Source organism: Piliocolobus tephrosceles, chromosome 3, assembly GCF_002776525.5.
Source record: "Piliocolobus tephrosceles isolate RC106 chromosome 3, ASM277652v3, whole genome shotgun sequence".
Taxonomy (NCBI): Eukaryota; Metazoa; Chordata; class Mammalia; order Primates; family Cercopithecidae; genus Piliocolobus; species Piliocolobus tephrosceles.
Genome location: NC_045436.1, coordinates 31,182,714 through 31,202,191, shown reverse-complemented (window position 1 = coordinate 31,202,191; position 19,478 = coordinate 31,182,714). Strand labels below are relative to the sequence as shown.

Below are 19,478 nucleotides of genomic sequence, written 5' to 3'. Positions count from 1 at the left end.
GGGCACCTCTGCTCTTGCGGGTAATAACCTCATTTTATTTTATGAGCAAAAGATCTTCCACTGTGTTCCATGAATGAGTACTGAAAGTTGAGTAAATATGTGAGAATCAGAAATGCTCCACTTTAGGGCCAGACGTGGTGGCTCACGCCTGTAATCCCAGCACTTTGGGAGGCCGAGGTGGGTGGATCACTTGAGGTCAGGAGTTCGAGAGCAGTCTGGACAACATGGTGAAACTCTGTCTCTACTAAAAGTTAGCTGGGTGTGGTGGCGGGTGCCTGTAATCCCAGCTACTCAGGAGACAGAGGCAGGAGAATCACTTGAACCTGGAAGGCAGAGGTTGCAGTGAGCTGAGATCATGCCACTTCACTCCAGCCTGGGTAACAGGGTGAGACACTGTCTCAAAAAAAAGAAAGAAAGAAAGAAAAAGAAAAGCTCCACTTTGCATAAATCCAAGCCTTATAAATTAATCACTTATTCATTAATCAATAAGCATGTATACTTATTAAACTATCAGATTTAACCTTTCATTTTCATAAATGATCATACCATTTCACAGTCTGGCCTCACCTCTGACTGAGACATAAGTCCCTCAACCAAACATCAAGGGAGCCCAGGAGTGACCCTGCAAATCGACAGGAATGTTTCTGAGGACTACCTGCATCTGAGCCACCCGGGGGGCTGTGAAAGATCTGAGTCCTAACCCCCCACCCCAGAAATGCTCATCTAATAAGAGTAACACCCAGGAATTTGCATTTTTAACAAATACCCCGAGGAATATCAAACCAGCTTAAGTTTTGAGATTATTCACATCCCAGTGGAGACAATTTTATTATCCAATTCATAACTGAGAAAATGATTAGTCTAAATCAGAAGTTTTTAACTTTGGCAGACATCTAATCACTTGGAAGGCTTGTTAAAACACAGATTGCTGGACTCTTGGGTTGCAGAGTTTCTAATTCGGTGCATCTGAAGTAAGACCCAAGAATTTGCTTTTCTTTCCAGTTCCCAGGTGCTGCTGCTGCTGGTCCCAGATCTACACTTTTGAAAACCACTGATCGGCCGGGCGCGGTGGCTCAAGCCTGTAATCCCAGCACTTTGGGAGGCCGAGACGGGCGGATCATGAGGTCAGGAGATCCAGACCATCCTGGCTAACATGGTGAAACCCCGTCTCTACTAAAAAATACAAAAAAAAAAAAAAAAACTAGCCGGGCGAGGTGGCGGGCGCCTGTAGTCTCAGCTACTCGGGAGGCTGAGGCAGGAGAATGGCGTGAACCTGGGAGGCGGAGCTTGCAGTGAGCCGAGATCCGGCCACTGCACTCCAGCCTGGGCGACAGAGCGAGACTCCGTCTCAAAAAAAAAAAAGAAAAGAAAAGAAAACCACTGATCTAGACAGACAGTCTTCTTGTGCAAATGCAAAAGCAAATATTTTTCAAAATGTACCAATAGGTGTCACGTAGAAAGCGTTAAACAAAATTAAAGCTATTTCTTTATTGCCTGAGTTCTCGTTTCATCATACCAGCATGCATTATTAATTCCAAGTAGGGATAGAGGATGCAGCATTTCCCAAACATGTGTTACCATAGAACTCTCTTCTCAAGGATACTCCTGAGAAACTATTTCAGAAAAACCTGATAAAGCACTATGACAAGTTAATGCATCCAAGAAACTTGGACGTTTCCTGTCCCCAATCAAATCTCATCCTTTGTCCTCATCCCCCAGTGCCAATGCCAGGGGAATCTAACAACATGGGGGAGAGAGATGCCTTCTCCAGAATTCAGATTGGTATGCCTAACCCACTTTTCCATAAAACTAAATGATAACTAATACTTGGTACAAGTGAAATCATGTTTATGCATTTTATGTACTTTAAACACTTTATGAGGGCTAGTAAGAGCTAGATTTCAATGATATTAAAAGTACCTGATGACATTTTGAGCTGGATGATAAAAGAGAAAAAAAGATAAAAGTACCTTAGTAGTCACTGAGGTATACAAAAATACATAGGTAAAAAAGATTTTCTACTATACTCTCATAAGGAGATAAAATATATACATCAATAAGCATAGCATGAAGCAGATTACAATAAGTATAATAAGACAGTTATAAGCAAAGTGTCCTTAAGTTGGGGGCCACCCACATTAATCTTATTTGAGTGTCTTAAACTACTTGATGGTCAACATCCAGCAACTTTGCTTAAAAGAAATACACTCCGAGTCACAGGATTTTGTGTGACTAAATTCTAGCTGTCCTCCAATGCAATGTGAGAAAGACCCTAGTTGACTATGGCAAATCCCATAATGCAGTTCTTCCAAAACTCACTTTAAGACTCACCTAGGCCACTTATGAAAAATACAGATTTCCCAGACTCCATGCTGACCAAATAAATGAGAGTCTCCAGTGGAGGAGCCTGTAAATTTGTGTTTTTGATAAATGCCCCAGCTCCCAGTTTTTATTTCAGCATAAGGGAGACTGAGCTTTCTCTGAAGTATCTTTAAGGACAGAAATCCAGTCATTCATTCAGTCAATCAACAAATATTTAGTAAACTCATGCAGCATGCGAGACCAGATTTTTTTTTTTTTTTTTTTTTTGAGGCGGAGTCTTGCTCTGTCGCCCGGACTGGAGTGCAGTGGCCGGATCTCAGCTCACTGCAAGCTCCGCCTCCCGGGTTTACGCCATTCTCCTGCCTCAGCCTCCCAAGTAGCTGAGACTACAGGCGCCCACCACCTCGCCCAGCTAGTTTTTGTATTTTTAGTAGAAACGGGGTTTCACCGTGTTAGCCAGGATGGTCTCGATCTCCTGACCTCGTGATCTGCCCGTCTCAGCCTCCCAAAGTGCTGGGATTACAGGCTTGAGCCACCACGCCCGGCCAGATTTTTCTTAATCTATGTTTTTAAACTTTATTTACAGCATGTCTGTATCATTTTTAGCTGAGAAGCTCTTTTTTAGTAAAAATTTTTTTTAATTGGTGCCATTTTTACAACACTATGAATACATACTGGAAACCATATCCCCCAACACAGTATTCTCTTCTGTGTGGTGCTTATTCCACTACCCTAGACTGCCTCAAGATAAATCAGAAAATAAATTTCATCAGCATCATTACTGAAGTATGAAAAACCTTTCTCATCACTGCCCTATACATCCTTAAAATATGAAGGACACGGAATTTAAAATATAGAAACACATATACCAAAAGCTGTTTTCTTTAAAATGCTAACTCCTCAACTTTGCAATTTTGGCACCATTTCCCATGTTCTGTATTTCTGCCTTCTGCCTTCTGGTGGGAGGAAGTAATGGGTAGAAAGAGGAAAATACTTTGGAAAGGCAGAAAGAAAAGTGAAAGCTGATTACTAAAAGGCTTGTTTGTTTGATGATGTTGCTATTTAATAAACACAAAATGTATGCTGTGACTTGGGGAAGAATTAACAGGTTTGTCCTGTTTCTTTCTGCTAGCCTAAAATTCCTGCTTCCATCCTGACATCATCTGTTTCTCCTCCTTACTTATTTTTCTTCTGTATGTGTGTGTGTGTGTGTGTGTGTGTGTGTGTGTAGAGAGAGAGCAGAGAGAAGATACAATGCAGTAGAAAACCAGAGAAAGAGAGCAGGATTAAGAGAGAAGCTTAAACTGCATCACTTGAATCTGTTGGACTAAAATGTTACAACCGAGGCCACATAGAGTGTGCCCCTTAAAACGGAAGAAGGGCAAGAGAGCAATGGTGAGGACAAAGGATTAGGAAATGGCACATAGCCAATGGTTTTAAGCATGGCATTATCTATTAATGGTAAAAAAAAAAAAAAAGAAATTCAGCAAATTGAAGTTGTCTATTTGTAAAAGCTCAGTTAAATATAGGATCTGCTAAAGAAGCAGAGTGAAAGAAAATCAGCTTCTATGGCAGTCATCCAGCCACATCTCATGAATTTCATAGCAGCAGTGAAACATTACCTGCAAAACAGCCCTGTGTTTGGGATGCTGTCACTTCACCTAAAATCCATCACTGATCCTGAGGTAGGTGGATGTGGCAGTAACAGGAACATGAACGTGGTGCACAGAGTGAAGCGAGACCCTGGTAGCCTGCAAGGTCGAACCCTTCAGACCTTCGCAAGCCCACTTCTCACTCACCTTCTGCAGATATGCACGAAAACTGTTTATATGAATACTCAAAGCCTCAACATACTCTGACCTACCTACTTACATGCTTTATTTGTAGCATCGATAAACATATAACCACTCATAACACTACTATGTTTTTGTTAAATTGTTTTTAGTAATACCTTGATTTGCAATACGTTCATTGATTTCATAAAGAAAAATAATGTGAATTTAAATTCCAGTTAATAACAACTTCTGGTTATTATTTAAATAAACTTTTTTATAATTCATACAATTCTGATGTAAGAGCCTCAGTAACAAATGAAACATACAACAGAAAAATAAGCAGCAAATAGTAATAGCTAAATACTTAAAGCTGATGTCCCACAAAAGGTGAAATTTTATAGATAGAATGTAATCTGATTAAATAATGTCTTTGGCCTAGAAAAGAAATACAATAATTATTATTTTAATTATTTAGTTATTTTTAATAAATCTATTTCTTAGTCAAGTCACCTAACCTTCTTCAGTATCAGTTTTTCTATCTGCAGTATCAATTTTTCTATCTGGGTTTCTGCTTATATATATTTGTAAGTGGAGATGATGATAATAACCAAATAGAGTTATCATGAGGATAAAATAGAGTACCCAGCACAACATAGTGGGTATTTGCTAAATATGACTTCTTTCAGGGCTAAATACTAACATTCAACCTCTCTGTTAAAAGAGGAGGAATGAAAATCTCTCAAAGAATTCTCCTTATCTAAAGATATGAAACAAGTTTACAAAAGTAAACTTGACGAAAGGTCAAAAAACTCTGCGAAACTAGGAAAGGAAGACAATCCAATGCTATAAATTTCCAAAATCTCAAAGCCTGACAGCCAAGGAAACAAATGGTGATTCCGGAGCCCAGTAGAACAGAACACTTTGTAAGGCTCTTGACCCCATCCCAGAACCCACGTGACTTTCTTTTTAGTGAAACCACAAAATTAAACTACACTGAATGTATGGGTTCAGAAAAAAATGCACTGCTTTGTTCACCCTCATGAGATTCCACTTGAACTCCCCAAATTAACTAAATATCTAATCATTTTTCCGCCGTACTTTAATCCAATTGATTCAATCAGCCTCCCCATATCTATCATTGTTAAATGGAAAAAACTAGAAACTACTCTAGGTATATTAGACAGAAATTAGGTAAGCAGAATCTTCTCAGAAGGGCTGGAGGAGTGGGTGTAAACAAGGTCGACATCCATGCTGTTGGATCCATCATGGCTGCGGCTGACGATGGAGACAGCTGCTGCTCCCGCCCCAACCACAGCTGCCTCTCTCGACACCCACAAGGCTGGTAGTACCTGAAATCCCCTTCCACAATTGCTCCTATGCCTCTGTTTTAGACAGAGCAGCAAGAAAATGACCTTATGCCTCTCTTCTAACCAAGATATATGTGAGTGCATCCCAAATCCTGGCTCTGCAGGAGGTGTGAAATGTCGTCTGAAGTTTTTCAGTCTCTGCTGCACAGGAAAACACCAATGAAGCTGTGTCAATCTACAGCATATTCCACGACAGGTTCCTTGCAGTTGTGCAGTACAATGGCTGTCCCTCATGATCTGTTCCATTGATGACTCAACATTTGCATGCATTTGCCCCTCAATTTCATTTAGCCTAGGTCAGCATTGGGTTCAGATTTCAGTCGACAGTCTAGCAAAACTGCTGCTTGAGCTAACACATGGAATCCAGAAACTCCAGGAGGTCACTGTATTAGTCTGTTCTTAGTCTGCTATGATGAAATACACAAAACTGAGTGATTTATAAAGAAAAGAGGTTTAATTAACTCACAATTCCACGTGGCTTGGGAGGACTCAGGAACTTACAATCGTGGCCAAAGGCACCTCTTCACAGGGCAGCAGGAGAATGAGGGCCAAATAAAGGGAGAAGCCCCTTATAAAACCATCAGATCTCATGAAAACTCACTGACTAGCAGGAGAACAGCACAGGGGAACACGCCCCCGATTCGATTATCTCCACCTGGTCCCACCCTTAGCACATGGGTATTATTACAATTGAAGGTGAGATTTGAGTGGACACAGAGCCAGACCATATCAGATACCCAGATCAATTAGCTTTGCCCAACCTAAAGCTATATTTCTACTTCCTGGTCTAATGCTTGTAGAAACCATTCCCATGCAAATTCTTTGGGTTTCTGCTTATATAAAATAGCAAAATCTTCTGGTATGTCAGTCTTCTCCAAGTCTAATTTGTGTTCTGCAGCATGCTGGGCTCTGACTCCACTTATAATAGGTTGAGAAGCAAAGAAGCCTGGTAATGAAAGGGCCTGAGGAGAGCTGGCAACTTATTTACCTCAAGTAAAGTAACTCATGTGTCTTCAAACAAACTACTACTAACCTCATCAGACAGGAAAGGGGAGCTGCTTTTGCTTGCAAGGGAGATTTTGTGGGAAGAGGATTTAGAGTGGTCAAATTCAACTGAACACACACAAATGTCCCAGTGCAATTCACAAGGTCCCTCTCACCTTGTTCTTGTGTTCTAATGTTCACTTAAAAGATATGACAAACTGAGCACAGTGGCCCACACCTATAATTTCAGCACTTTAGGAGGCCAAGGTGGGAGGATCAATTGAGGCCCGGAGTTTGAGACTAGCCTTAACAACACAGGGAGACCCCCATCTCTACAAAAATAAAAAATTAGCTGGGCATAGTGGTATGCATCTATAATCCTAGCTACTCAGGAGGCTGAGGTGGGAGGATCCCTTGAGCCCAGGAGTTTGGGGCTGCAGTGAACTATGATTGCACCACTGCACTCTAACCTAGGCAACAGAGTGAGACCCTGTCTCAAAAATAAAAATAAAAAAGTTAATGATATGACAAAATATGAATTCAACTTACACTGTAACTTAACAACCTGTAGGATCAGATTCTATATAATGTAGAGGTACATCAGTCCTGAGCTAAGGCCACAAGAGATAAAAGATTATCTGAGGGTAGTTCTATCACCCAGGCTGGAGTGCAGTGTGCGATCTCAGCTCACTGCAACCTCTGCCACCCCAGTTCAAGCGATTCTCACGCCTCAGCCTCTCGAATAGCTGGGATTACAGGCATGTATCACCATGGCCGGCTAATTTTTGTATTTCTAATGGGGGTTTCTCCACCTTGGCCAGGCTGGTCTCGAAATCCTGACCTCAAGTGATCTGCCCGCCTTGGCTTCCCAAAGTGCTGGGATTCCAAGCATGAACCACCATGCCCAGCTGTTTACTTTCTTTAATCTCTCCAGAGTTATTTCTTCTGCAGTCCCACTTCACAACCCTTGAAATTTCTCATTCTCATTCTAATGATTTATCATAGCAAGAACTTTGCCAGAGCCTAGCCTTCTAACAGACACATCATTCCAGGAAACCATAGCAATAATTTAAGTGACTTCTTTTTGTCACTGTATACCATTAATTATGAGAGTCTCATGTTCTAATAATAACATGATTGCCGTTATCTGTAAGAAGAAGCGGAATAAATAACCCATCCAATGTTTCCATCCTTGAGATGTCTGAGAGTCTGTTATCTGTAACCCGTTCTGGAAGGAGGAAACAGAAACCACTGTAGATATTTTTGGGAAAGAGAAGCTTAAGAAAAATATATATATTTTTTATACAAGAAACACTGTGTTTGTAGAATCATTTTAAAGGCTGCAGAAGCAGGAGTCAGAGGTAGGGAATATACCACTGTAGTTGCAAGCCCAAGAAGCATCTGCTTCTGTCACAACTGCTGCTGCTATTCATCTCTACATCCATGAAACTGGATGCCTGAGGCTGACTGCAGTAACTGCCCCAACTACCACTAGATATCTGTGAGGCTGGTGTGTACAAACCTCACGTCTTACAAGAGTGCATCCAATTGGTAGAAGCTTATCTATAACAAGAATCCTGGCTGCTTGGGGTCTGGAAAACATATATTTAGGTTACCAACTTCTAAAGAATACGAAAGCATTCTAAAGTGGAGGTAGAATAAAGGAGGAGCAAACATTCCCAGAAGCCACCACAGTCTCAGGAAGTTTTAGTCTCTATTTGGCTATATACGCTGAATCTTTCAAATCTCCTCCTCCTCCTGTTTATCTGCCTAACGTATCAACTGATGCGTGTATTAAGGGTTGGGCAGGCACCTTGAACTTTTTCCTGGGTGTCCAGGGGCTGGCATTTGCTGATTTCTGGGGTGTTGTCCCTTGTCCACGAAGTTACTGGTGGCCTGCTAGAGTCCCATGCAGAAGTCTGCAGTGGCTCATGCCTAATAATCCCAGCACTTTTCAAGGCCAAAGCAGGTGGATCACCTCACCCCAGAAGTTCAAGACCAGCCTGGGCAACACAGCAAAACCCCATCTCTACCGAAAAAAAAATTAGGCATGGTAGTGCAACCTGTAATCACAGCTACTCAGGAGCCTGAGGGAGGAGGATCACTTGAGCTCAAGAGGGAGAGGCTGCAGTGAGCTGAGATTGCACCACTGCACTCTAGCCTCGGTGACAAAGCAAGACGCTGTCTCAAAAATATTTTTTAATTTTAAAAATTTTAAAGGAAATCAATACTAGACTTACTACTAACTTGCAGAAACAGGACAAACTTTTATAACTTCACTCTCTGTTCATATGTTTGGGCATCCTTAGGGAGTTCTGGCAGCATTCAGGAAAAAATTTAGAAGGTCTAGAGAAGATCCCATACAAACCCCTACCAGGAGAATGAAGGCTTGTACCATGTGCAGAGATCTCCAGAGAAACTGCTTCTTCATCCCTGTTCGCTAGTCCACTCTATCACATGCTTGGCTGCGCTGTCTCTTATGTTTAAAAGTAACTAAAAGATCATTAGGAATTTTGTGAGAAAAATTGTCTTCCTTTTACCCCATGAATAAAATCTATTTTTTAAAAGTGACATAGGGGTTTAAAATACAAATACGAAAATAGAGAAATATATATATAAGCACTCAGAGACTAATCACTTTAGATACCATGGTGCCTTTCAAAAAAGAAAAAGAGAAAAATGAGATCATGCCAGTCATGTTTTCTTTCTTAAAAGTTAATCGGCCAGGCACAGTGGCTCACGCCTGTAATCCCAACACTCTGGGAGGCCAAGGCGGGCAGATCACCTGAGGTTAGGAATTCCAGACCAGCCTGGCCAACATGGTGAAACCCCGTCTCTACTAGAAATACAAAAATGTGCTGGACGTGGTGGTGGGTGCCTGGAATCCTAGCTACTCGGGAGGCTGAGGCAGGAGAATCACTTGAGCCTGGAACGCAGAGGTTGCAGTGAGCCAAGATAGTGCCATTGCACTCCAGCTTGGGCTACAGGAGCAAAACTCCATCTGAAAAAAGTATATATATATTATAACATAAAAAAAGTTAATCATCATGGCTGTCTAGCCATGTTTATACATCTCCAACATCAGTTTTAGAGATTAAAGAAGATGTAGGGGAACATAATTATTGTAAAATGCTAAGAACAGTGTGCCATATTTGGCTATGTCTATAATACTGCTTCTTAAAATGTGGTCAAAATATTAATTGCTTCAGGAACACCTATAGTGCTTGTTAAAAACAGAGAATAGTCAGGGCGTGATGGCGCACGCCTGTAATTCCAACACTTTGGGGGGCTGAGGTGGGCAGATTTGATGCCAGGAGTTAGAGACCAGCCTGGCCAACATGGTGAAAACCCCATCTCTACTAAAAAAAAAAAAAAAAAAAAAAAAAAAGCCAGACGTGGTGTCATGTTCCTGTAATCCCAACTACTTGGGAGGCTGAGGCAGGAGAATCACTTGAACAAGGGAGGTGGAGGTTGCAGTGAGCTGAGATCGTGCCACAGCACTCCACCTGGGTGACCAAGCAAGACTCTGTCTCAAAAACAAAACACAAATAAATGGAAAAAAAAACCTGGAGAATAGCTTTGTCATAATTTACTCCCCCCAAATTTTTTCAATCTAAAGAATTAAATTAAATTTAAAATGGTGACTAGGGAGCCCATCTCAGACCTGTAAAATGAGAATCTCCAGGTGGGGGTCCACAAATTCACATGTGTAGCAAGTTTCCAGATAATGTTTGTCTCGCTACATTGGAGAACCACTGGACTGTTTTAAAGAGAGGACCTATTTCCCCACAATATAGCAGAATATTTCTGTTTCTTGAACTTTTCTGTTCTCTGATTTTTATTTTAGGAGACAACAATGGATGGTCTCTGCAATTTGACAAATATTTTGCCAGTTACTCCAAAATGACTTCCCCATATCCCTTTGAGGCAGAAACACCTGAATGTTGTAAGTAATCGGAGCAGTTATTTCCTTTTCCATGAGTTCATAAGACACCATTGTTTAAAAGTTTGATTCATCATTAAAAAAAAAGATTGCATCTCAATCTGAAATCATTTTTAATTAAAGAAACTTCAAAATTTGTAAGAGGTCAATTATAGTTTTCTAACTGCAAACTCTATTAAATATACAACTTTCACTAGGAAAATTTATTTCAAAAAAGACTCGGGGATCTTAAGTATAAAAGTAATAAATGGTGTCAGACATTGTTGTGAACAAACCCAATGTCAGTTAGTCAAGGATGTTCAAAGATGTTATTTTATTTGAGTTCTCTTTTCACAATCTCTATGAAATGTGATGTAAAGAAAACAGAGAAAGTAGACAGGGCAGAAAAGCTGTTCGGATTTTAATGTTTGCCGGAAAAAACTCTTCTGAGCTGCAAAACCCTTATTCATTATAACCCACTATGTTCAGTCATACACTGAAAACCTACAAAAACACTGGAGGGGTGTGGAAGGGCACAAATCTGAGGATTAACTATAATATTTTAGATCAGAAAGATATATGAAAATAACTCCTCTTAAATAAATGTTGTCTGTTCTAATAAATCATGCAAATGTAAATCTGTGCCTTGGAGCTGTCATTTTAACCCCAGCTTTTCAAAACCTTGGTTAAAAAGCAAGGCATATTTGCTATTCCTCTGACATTCCAAACATGGCTCCATATCACAGCCTCTATACAGACTGTTCTTTCAGAAACTTTCTCCCATGTGTCTGCTTGGTTGGTGACCCTCACCTTATTTAGGGCCCTGTTCAAATCAAGGAAGCCTGCACTGATAACACTGTATAAAACAGCAGCGTCCTCAGCCCTCCCCTCGTTACTCTATTAGCTTACTCTGTGTTATTTTCCGAGATGGCACTATCATAATTGTTGGCGGTAGTGGTGCTGGTTGTGGTGGTGTATGAATTATCTCATCAGATCCTAAGCACTCTGACAATAGGTACTTTGTTTGACTTATTTTTTTTTTTTGCTGTTCTTCTAGTGCCTAAAATAGTGCTTTGCACATAGTGAGCACTCAATAAATTATTACTGAAGTCTATATGGGAGGCTACAGATAAGATGTTTTGTTTTATTTTTCATCTTTGTATCTGCCCAGGAACATACATATTTCATGGATTGATTATGGTTACAGTAAAACCCAGTTGAATTTTTAAAGCCCAGTTGAATTAGTATATTTTTAAACATATATTTTTTATAATAATTTTTCTTATAGCTAAAACTTTTAGGTTTTTAGCTAACAATTAAAACATTCACAGAATTATTTGCTAGGTGTTAAATTCATGGTTTATTTTTATCCTTTTTGATCCTGAAGCATGCCAGATTAACAATATGTCTGAATAATTGAGGTTTTATTTATGTAAATGTTATATAATAATTACATTTTAATAACAAATACTTAGGTAGTTATTTTATAACATTATTAGGTAGTTATTTTATAACATTAGTAGTTATTTTATAACATTATTTTTGTAAAGTTGCATTATTGTAAATTATGTCTTTAGTCACAGATAAAAGCACATTATGTAGGCAATGATTTAACTATTGTATAGTTCAATAATTTAAAAGAGTAAAATTTTACACTGTGAGTTCTAGAAAATACATGTTTATACAGACAGTGACGGTTTACCTTTCGCTAGCCCTATTAAATGTTAATTATTCAATTCTCATACTCATCACGTTTTCTGTTCTCTGTGTTTTGTACAACTTACATCACTCCCATCTTCCCAAAGCATTATCTGGGCAGCTTTGAATGGAGAACAGTCATGAATGAGCAATCAATGGCTATTCACTACAAAATGGTGGAGAGGTGACTAAGAGTTTACTTTAGACAAATTTTATGTCATATATTTAGTTAGTTTCTTCATATCACCTGGCAGTGTCAGCTCCTCCTCTGTTCTTTTTTTTCTTATATAGTGCCTTCCCAGTCATATCCTTTTCGTAAAACCATTTAAGATGAATAGGTAATGGCCTCATGTCAAATAGTAGTGTCAAATTAGTAGATCAACAAAATATGAAATATTAAAATGTAAGGATTGTTGAAGTCTATATAGGAGGCTATAGATAGCCTGTTGCAAATATAAGGTTTTTTCTCTTGCAAAAATTATTTTTTAAAAAAAAGGCATAGAGGAAGAAATCCTTATTTTTTTCTTTATGTTCTACCATAAATTGTAAAGTCTAGCTTTTTAAATGTTTAATATTTTTTGTCTTCACTACTCAAATGAGGTTAATCAAAAACCACTAATAATCCCCAGTTTAAGGGGATAGATGTCACTCTTGTGAGATTCACGGGGTACTTCGCAATCTGTCTCAGCATCATGCCATTATTTAGAGGAAGACCAAATAATTTGTCCATTAAAAAGCTAAAAATTGGCTGGGCACAGTGGCTCACACTTATAATCCCAGCACCTTGGGAGACTGAGGTAGGAAGATCTCACTTGAGACCAGGAGTTCAAGACCAGCCTGGGCAACATAGTGAGACCCCAATCTCTCCAAAAAAAAAAAAAATTAAATTAAATTAAAACTTAGATGTGCTCGATTGAAGCTGCAGTGAGCTAGGATTGAGCCACTGTGCTCCAGCCTGGGCAACAGAACAAAATCCTCTGTCAGAGGGGGAAAAATAAAAGCTGCTAAAAGTTTTTGGGAAAGGAGAAAGTTAATAGATATAATTTAACTGATAATTTTTTAAATAATGAATTAAGCCATGTTGTCTCAAAATAGTTTTTTTCTTTTATCATGTATTTTCTTTTTATTCTTAATTTTATTTATTTATTTATTTATTTATTTATTTAATTTATTTATTGAGATGGAGTTTCACTCTTGTTGCCCAGACTCAGGAGTGCAATGGCATGATCTTGGTTCACTGCAACCTCCACCTCCCAGGTTCAAGTGATTCTCCTGCCTCAGCCTCCCAAGTAGCTGGGATTACGGGCATGTGCCACCATGCCTGGCTAATTCTGTATTTTTAGTAGAAACAAGGTTTCTCCACATTGGTCAGGCTGGTCTTGAACTCCTGACCTCAGGTTATCCACCCACCTCAGCCTCCCAAAGTGCTGGGATTACAGGCGTGAGCCACCGCGCCTGGTCTATTTCTTAAATTTTAATTGAATCTTTTAATACCTCACTTTATTCCCAAAAGGATTTTCAGCAACTAGCAATTAAAATACAGCTACTAAAAGCCTTAAACCATTAACATGATATAAAAGACGAAAGTTCAGTGGTGAATGGAAAGCAAGTGACAGAGAAAAATTAAGAAAATCCTTCCTGAGAGAAGTTCAGTGACTTCATCCAAAACATAGTTATGAATTTCATAGCCATTAAGTCCAGGAGAGAAAATAATGGCTTACATAACTCTCATGGTTTGTAAAGCAAAACAAACAAATGGGGAAAAACCAGACAAGTCAGCAAGAGAAATATATTTTTGCCTGATCCTGCACCCTGGAAGACATTTGTCACAAGTATAATTACATAAAAGGAATGAGGCTATGTAATAAATGTTGTATTAAAAAAAAGAAGTAATTTTTTTCGTCAGTACTTAACAAAAACAAATATATCACTTAAAATTATTTAAAGACAATTTATGGGAGGGGAGTGTAGCTAATAACTAAATATATTTTTCAAACTTGTAAACAGTGTAAAAATAGAATGGCAAGTGTAGTGTAAAACTTGCGGTTAAAATTGAAGTTCAGGTTCCTAGTGTCCCACCTTATTTGAAGCAGATTATTATAGGAATTGATTGGAAATTAAACTGAGCAAAGCGTAAATCATTTTTTGACTAGATAAAATAATGTGCAGAATTCGCATTATTAAAGTCATCTCTAAGAGCAATATCATGGAAAATATAATACCTATAATGAACCAATAATTTTAAAAATTTAAGTTTAAAGGATTTGAAAAGTATAGAGATTTCAAAAGCATTACTTACTCAACCATAATTTGACCATTCAGAAGCTACCAGCATTAACTTGCTACTGCATTACTCGTCTTCTTTTATTTTAACATAGTTGAAATTTCCTATACAAACCATTTTTATCAAATTTTCAATTAGCATTTCAGCATAATCAGGTATCCATATTACTACAACATCTTTTAAAATATACCATGTAATAGTATATTTTGTAAGTGACCTAATTTCCTTAATCATTCCTTGGCTGTTGGATATTTACATGTTGTTTTTTCATTTTTCCCTATTGCAGATAACCCTGTAATCAATGTATATGGATTATCTTAATTTAGTCTCTATCTATGAAAAAAATGCATTGGGGTTAGCGTTAATTTGACTGCCCTCCGTTTCTGCCCTTCCTACTTCATTCTCCAGACCTTCATCTTCCTTCCCAACCTTCTCCATCCCATCCCCACAGCATACACATAGACTCACATGAGATATGATTTCAACTTAAAGAGACAGCATCAGTTTTTAGACATCCACAACCAAAGTGGGTACTTGCAACCATAAAATTGTTTTAAAGTTCTTGGCAGATACTCTGTTTATATTAAACACTAAATCTAGGTTATGGTCCTGATCTCTTGTAACCCTGAGAAGAAGTCTCTGGAGATATTTGGGAAGAGAGGAAGAACACATGTCACCCCATATCTGAGCCAAAAAGCTCCTCATGAACAGTCATTCACAGAGGTCTCCGCTTAGCCACTGAGACACTTGCCTGCTCTCTGCAAGTTTCACCATAAAGGTCAGAAACTGGAAGCCTACAAACAGAAAACTCTCATAGACAGTTTTGTTTGTCCAATATTTTTAAATGTTTTCAGTTAGCTAATATCAGTTTTTAAATAGATAGTCATATATAAAACATTGTATTTCTGGCTTCTTTGAGGAAGTTGGTAGACGTAGCTACACATGTTCCTATTCTAACATGGCAACAGATGGGAGAAGCTGTTGCACTTGGACATCTGGACACAGTCTACAGTGACGTTGCCTGACCATTGGAGACACTGGAGTCTATAACCCCTGCGGTATAGGTCAGGGTTCCGGAAGTCAATGTGGAGGGGCAAACGTTTCTTATTGCTCTCAGGAATTGGCCATTCCCCATCAGAGCAGGAATCAAACTATATTTATTATCCTAAATAATCATCTCATTATCCTGTTTAGCTATATGAATACATCATTGCAAATCTCTAATAGACTTTAGATGTATTGACTCACATCCTAACACTATCGCTACGGCCTCACAAGATGGCCAAGATCATACACCTTATTCTCCCTCTCTTTCCAACACCCAACGTCAGTGAAAATAGAATCCTAAGGAGAAAAATTGTCACTCCCGTAAATAAACTTTTATTCATCCTTTACCCCTATTTAAGCCAAAAAAATTTTTTAAAACATTATTTGAAGAACTCCTGATTAAAAAAAAAAACTATTGACACTATCATTTGCCTTTAGTTCTCATTCTTGCTAGTTAAAAGTGATTTATTCCTCCTTTAAAGGTTTTGATTATGCTAAAATAAATACTTGATTTTTAAGTGGCAGTTGTAATATGAACATTAAGCCTCATCACACATTATCATGTCAATCCTTAGTGGTATAAGAGCCGATTATTTCATTCATTTTGCAATGAATGGAGAATAGTCTGCTATTTTTAAAAAATGCATGAGCTGGTAAGTGTGTGTTTCCAAATATTAATGCTCTACCATCATTTTAAGGTTAAATTAAAAGCAAACTTTGAAACCTTAATTTAAAGCATTGCCTAAATTGCCTAGGTAGCACATGATATGCTTTTGTACTAAATGATTTTCTCATAGCTTTTCATTTCTTTCTTTTCATTACCCTCCTCTTCCTGGCCCCTCATGTCATCATGCCTTACCACTTCCCCTTGATTCAGTGGTCGGTTCTGTGCCAGTGCAATGTCTTTGCCAAGGTCTGGAGCTTGACTGTGATGAAACCAATTTACGAGCTGTTCCATCAGTTTCTTCAAATGTGACTGCAATGTAAGTAGAAAAGAATGACTTCATCCTGACAGCCGGGTAGCATTGTACTGTAAAATTGTATTATGATTAAGACCATATCATTATTAATAATGTATTTTTATTCCAAGATGATGTCATTTTTCCTGGGTCAGGTATAATTACTGATATTTATTTTGCATTTATTAAATGCTAGACCCTACCTTAAATTATTCTTTATATTAGCTATTTAAACCCTCAAAATAATCCTGTGAGGTATGGAGTATCACCATATTTTATGTAAACAAAAAAAGTCATCAATTGCATGTGCTACTAAAGAAAAAATGGCTTCTAATTAAACTATTACATAGAACTTTCCTATTACATAGAATTTGCATTTGATATTTATTGAAATAATTCTTTTAGAATTTATTGGACCGACATTTTAATATAATCTGATGTGTAAGTTAAAAAAGAAAATAAGGTAAATCGGATAAGATATCCTCCCCAAAACGTCGTATTTAAAATCTGTTCTGAATCACCTTATGAGTCATAGATGTTAACGTTGTTGTTTTCTTAAGGAATTCAAACTTGCGTATGTAAAAAAAATTATCACCATAAGTGGTGTGTTGATTTCTAGTACCTGTAGTGTTAGTTTCTAGTACTAATTTGAATTCAACAAACTTCAGCAACACAAACATATACATTTGACTGAAACTTTTTTACAAGAAATTAGTGGAGGACAGCTATTTTAATCCAATATTTTTGCTGAGTTTCTTTTTTCATCTAGATGCCTTAGTGCCTTGTGGCTCTCACTTTTGGGTATATGAGTACAAAATAAGAGTAATTCTTGAGTTTATGAATATTGACAAGTGTTACCATTTTCAAACCAGGCCACATAATACAGCAATTGAAATACTTGATATATGAGGTAAGAGCTACAACTCAGAGTTCCTGTGCATAGTGGTTCCATTGAATTCAAAGATCTGGGAAGTTTACCCAATTTGCAGTGGCCAGGGAATATGAACTGAAAATATCAGCAGGGTTTTCCAAAAGAGGGAACATTTCCACTTGAACTAAGGAAAAGAAGAGCTCTTCAGTATTCTGTCCTCTTCTTGCCCCACCGTGGCTCTTTCTCATACATTAGTTCTGCTAGAAAAAAGTAATAATCCCCCAAAAGAACCTGAGGTCCTATGGAACACTTCTCTGATTTAAATTCTAACTGGAAATTCTGGGTATAAGAATTTATGAATAGTCTGGACAACACAGAGACAGTCCATCACTACAAAAAATAAAAATTAGCCAGGTATGATGGCCCACACATACAGTCTCAGCTACTTGGAAACTGAGGCAGGAGTATCACTTGAGCCTGGGAGGTCAAGGCTGCAGTGAGCTGTGATCAAGCCACTGTACTCCAGCCTGGATGACAGAGTGAGACCCTGTCTCAAACAAACAAACAAACAAAAATTTATGATAATTGCATTCTATTTTCAGAGAAAAAAATCATAATACTTCTCCACCACTGTATCAAATTACTAGAAAATCCAAATCAAAGGATATTCTGATGCAGCCAATTTCATTTTTCATTTTCCCACGAGTAAGATTTGAATCCATTCTTTTTTTTTTTTTTTTTTTTTTGAGATGGAGTTTCGCTTTGTCGCCCAGGCTGGAGTGCAGTGGCCGGATCTCAGCTCACTGCAAGCTCCGCCTCCCAGGTTTACGCCATTCTCCTGCCTCAGCCTCCCGAGTAGCTGGGACTACAGGCGCCCGCCACCTCGCCCGGCTAGTTTTTTAGTATTTTTTAGTAGAGACAGGGTTTCACCTTGTTAGTCAGGATGGTCTCGATCTCCTGACCTTGTGATCCACCCGTCTCGGCCTCCCAAAGTGCTGGGATTACAGGCTTGAGCCACCGCGCCCGGCCTTGAATCCATTCTTTAACAATTCAACCAACATTTGTAAAATAAAGAACAGACACAGAAAGCTGGAGGAATGGAGGGGAATAAGGCAACGGCTAACTAGAGAGGGCATGCCTCACACAAAGGATGAATCATTGAATTAATTTCCATTCAATTTTAAAAAGTGTCATAATCTAATATACACATACGTACATAAAGACATGTGGGCAGAAAACTGTGACCTACCAGTTTTGAACCCCTGGTATAAACAAAAAAACTGGGACCAGGTCCTTGTAAATGACTGTCTGCAAGAAGGCAAGAAAGGAGGAGTCAAAGATGACTCCAAGGTTTCCTTTCTAAGCAACAGTGTGATCAGAGAATGGGGAGACTTGGTGGCAGTAACTGAGGAAGATTGGGACTCTGATGTTAGATGTTTTTTCCAAAGTGAGATTAACAGGTCACTCAGTGGAAATCTCCAACAGGCATTTGGAGATATAGGAATAAAGCTCAGGAGTTTATGTCTACAATTTTTTTTATTTTATTTTTTGTTCAAAAAATAGCATTCTCTTGTGCTTTAGGTTGAGCCACTTGATTCCAGTTGTCCATTTATACTTTTCTCTGCAGAACACTGGCTTAGACTCATACCTAGTCCCAGTCTGTTTGTTCAGTTCCATACAGAAAAAGAACCCTATGCTTTATAGCAAATACATTAAAAAGTAAATATCAAATTTCATTAGTCAGTTCTTTCCAGACTTTGAGTTGGAACTGTTACAGGGAAATATCAGAAGAGGACTGAACCATCTATAAGTATCAAAGAAGTTAATACTCCCAGTAATGTTTATTGAAGTTGGGATTTTTTAATACATTTCACATAAATGCTAGTGAACAAAATGGGCGAACATAAATATGATTATTTTTACTTTTTTCTAGCTGGATAAACACTAATTTTGACTATTTGAGACTTGGCTTTAAGATCCTGGAATTTAATCACTAGAACTATATGATCTAATACGAAGAACTTCCTTTATAAAAACTAGAGCTAGCTTTGACAATAATGATTAAACTAGGTCATTTCTCTCCCACACACACAAAAACACACACTCTCTTTGACTCTGTGAGCAATCAAAGTTGGAATGTCAAATTTTTAAATATAAGGATTTGTTATAAAGTATTTTGGGTTGTTCTATTCAATGAGAATAACAGCATCTACCTCTTTCTATCCCAGTAGGATACTGTGAAATATAGA

The 19,478-nt window shown here is 38.3% G+C and overlaps 1 protein-coding gene across 11 annotated transcripts in view; it reads left to right on the top strand.

The window, feature by feature from the left end:
* RXFP1 (relaxin family peptide receptor 1) overlaps nt 1–19,478 on the top strand; it is a 139,254-nt gene that overhangs the window by 67,478 nt on the left and 52,298 nt on the right. For 6 of the 11 annotated variants that reach the window (XM_023226436.2, XM_023226464.2, XM_023226500.2 and 3 more), the window contains 2 exons: nt 10,296–10,394; nt 16,277–16,382. In XM_023226436.2, the coding sequence (XP_023082204.1) occupies nt 10,296–10,394; nt 16,277–16,382 (205 nt within the window). Of the gene's footprint in view, nt 1–10,295; nt 10,395–16,196; nt 16,383–19,478 lie in introns of all 11 variants that reach the window. The other 5 variants (XM_023226473.1, XM_023226482.2, XM_023226511.2 and 2 more) reach the window with 2 other exon arrangements.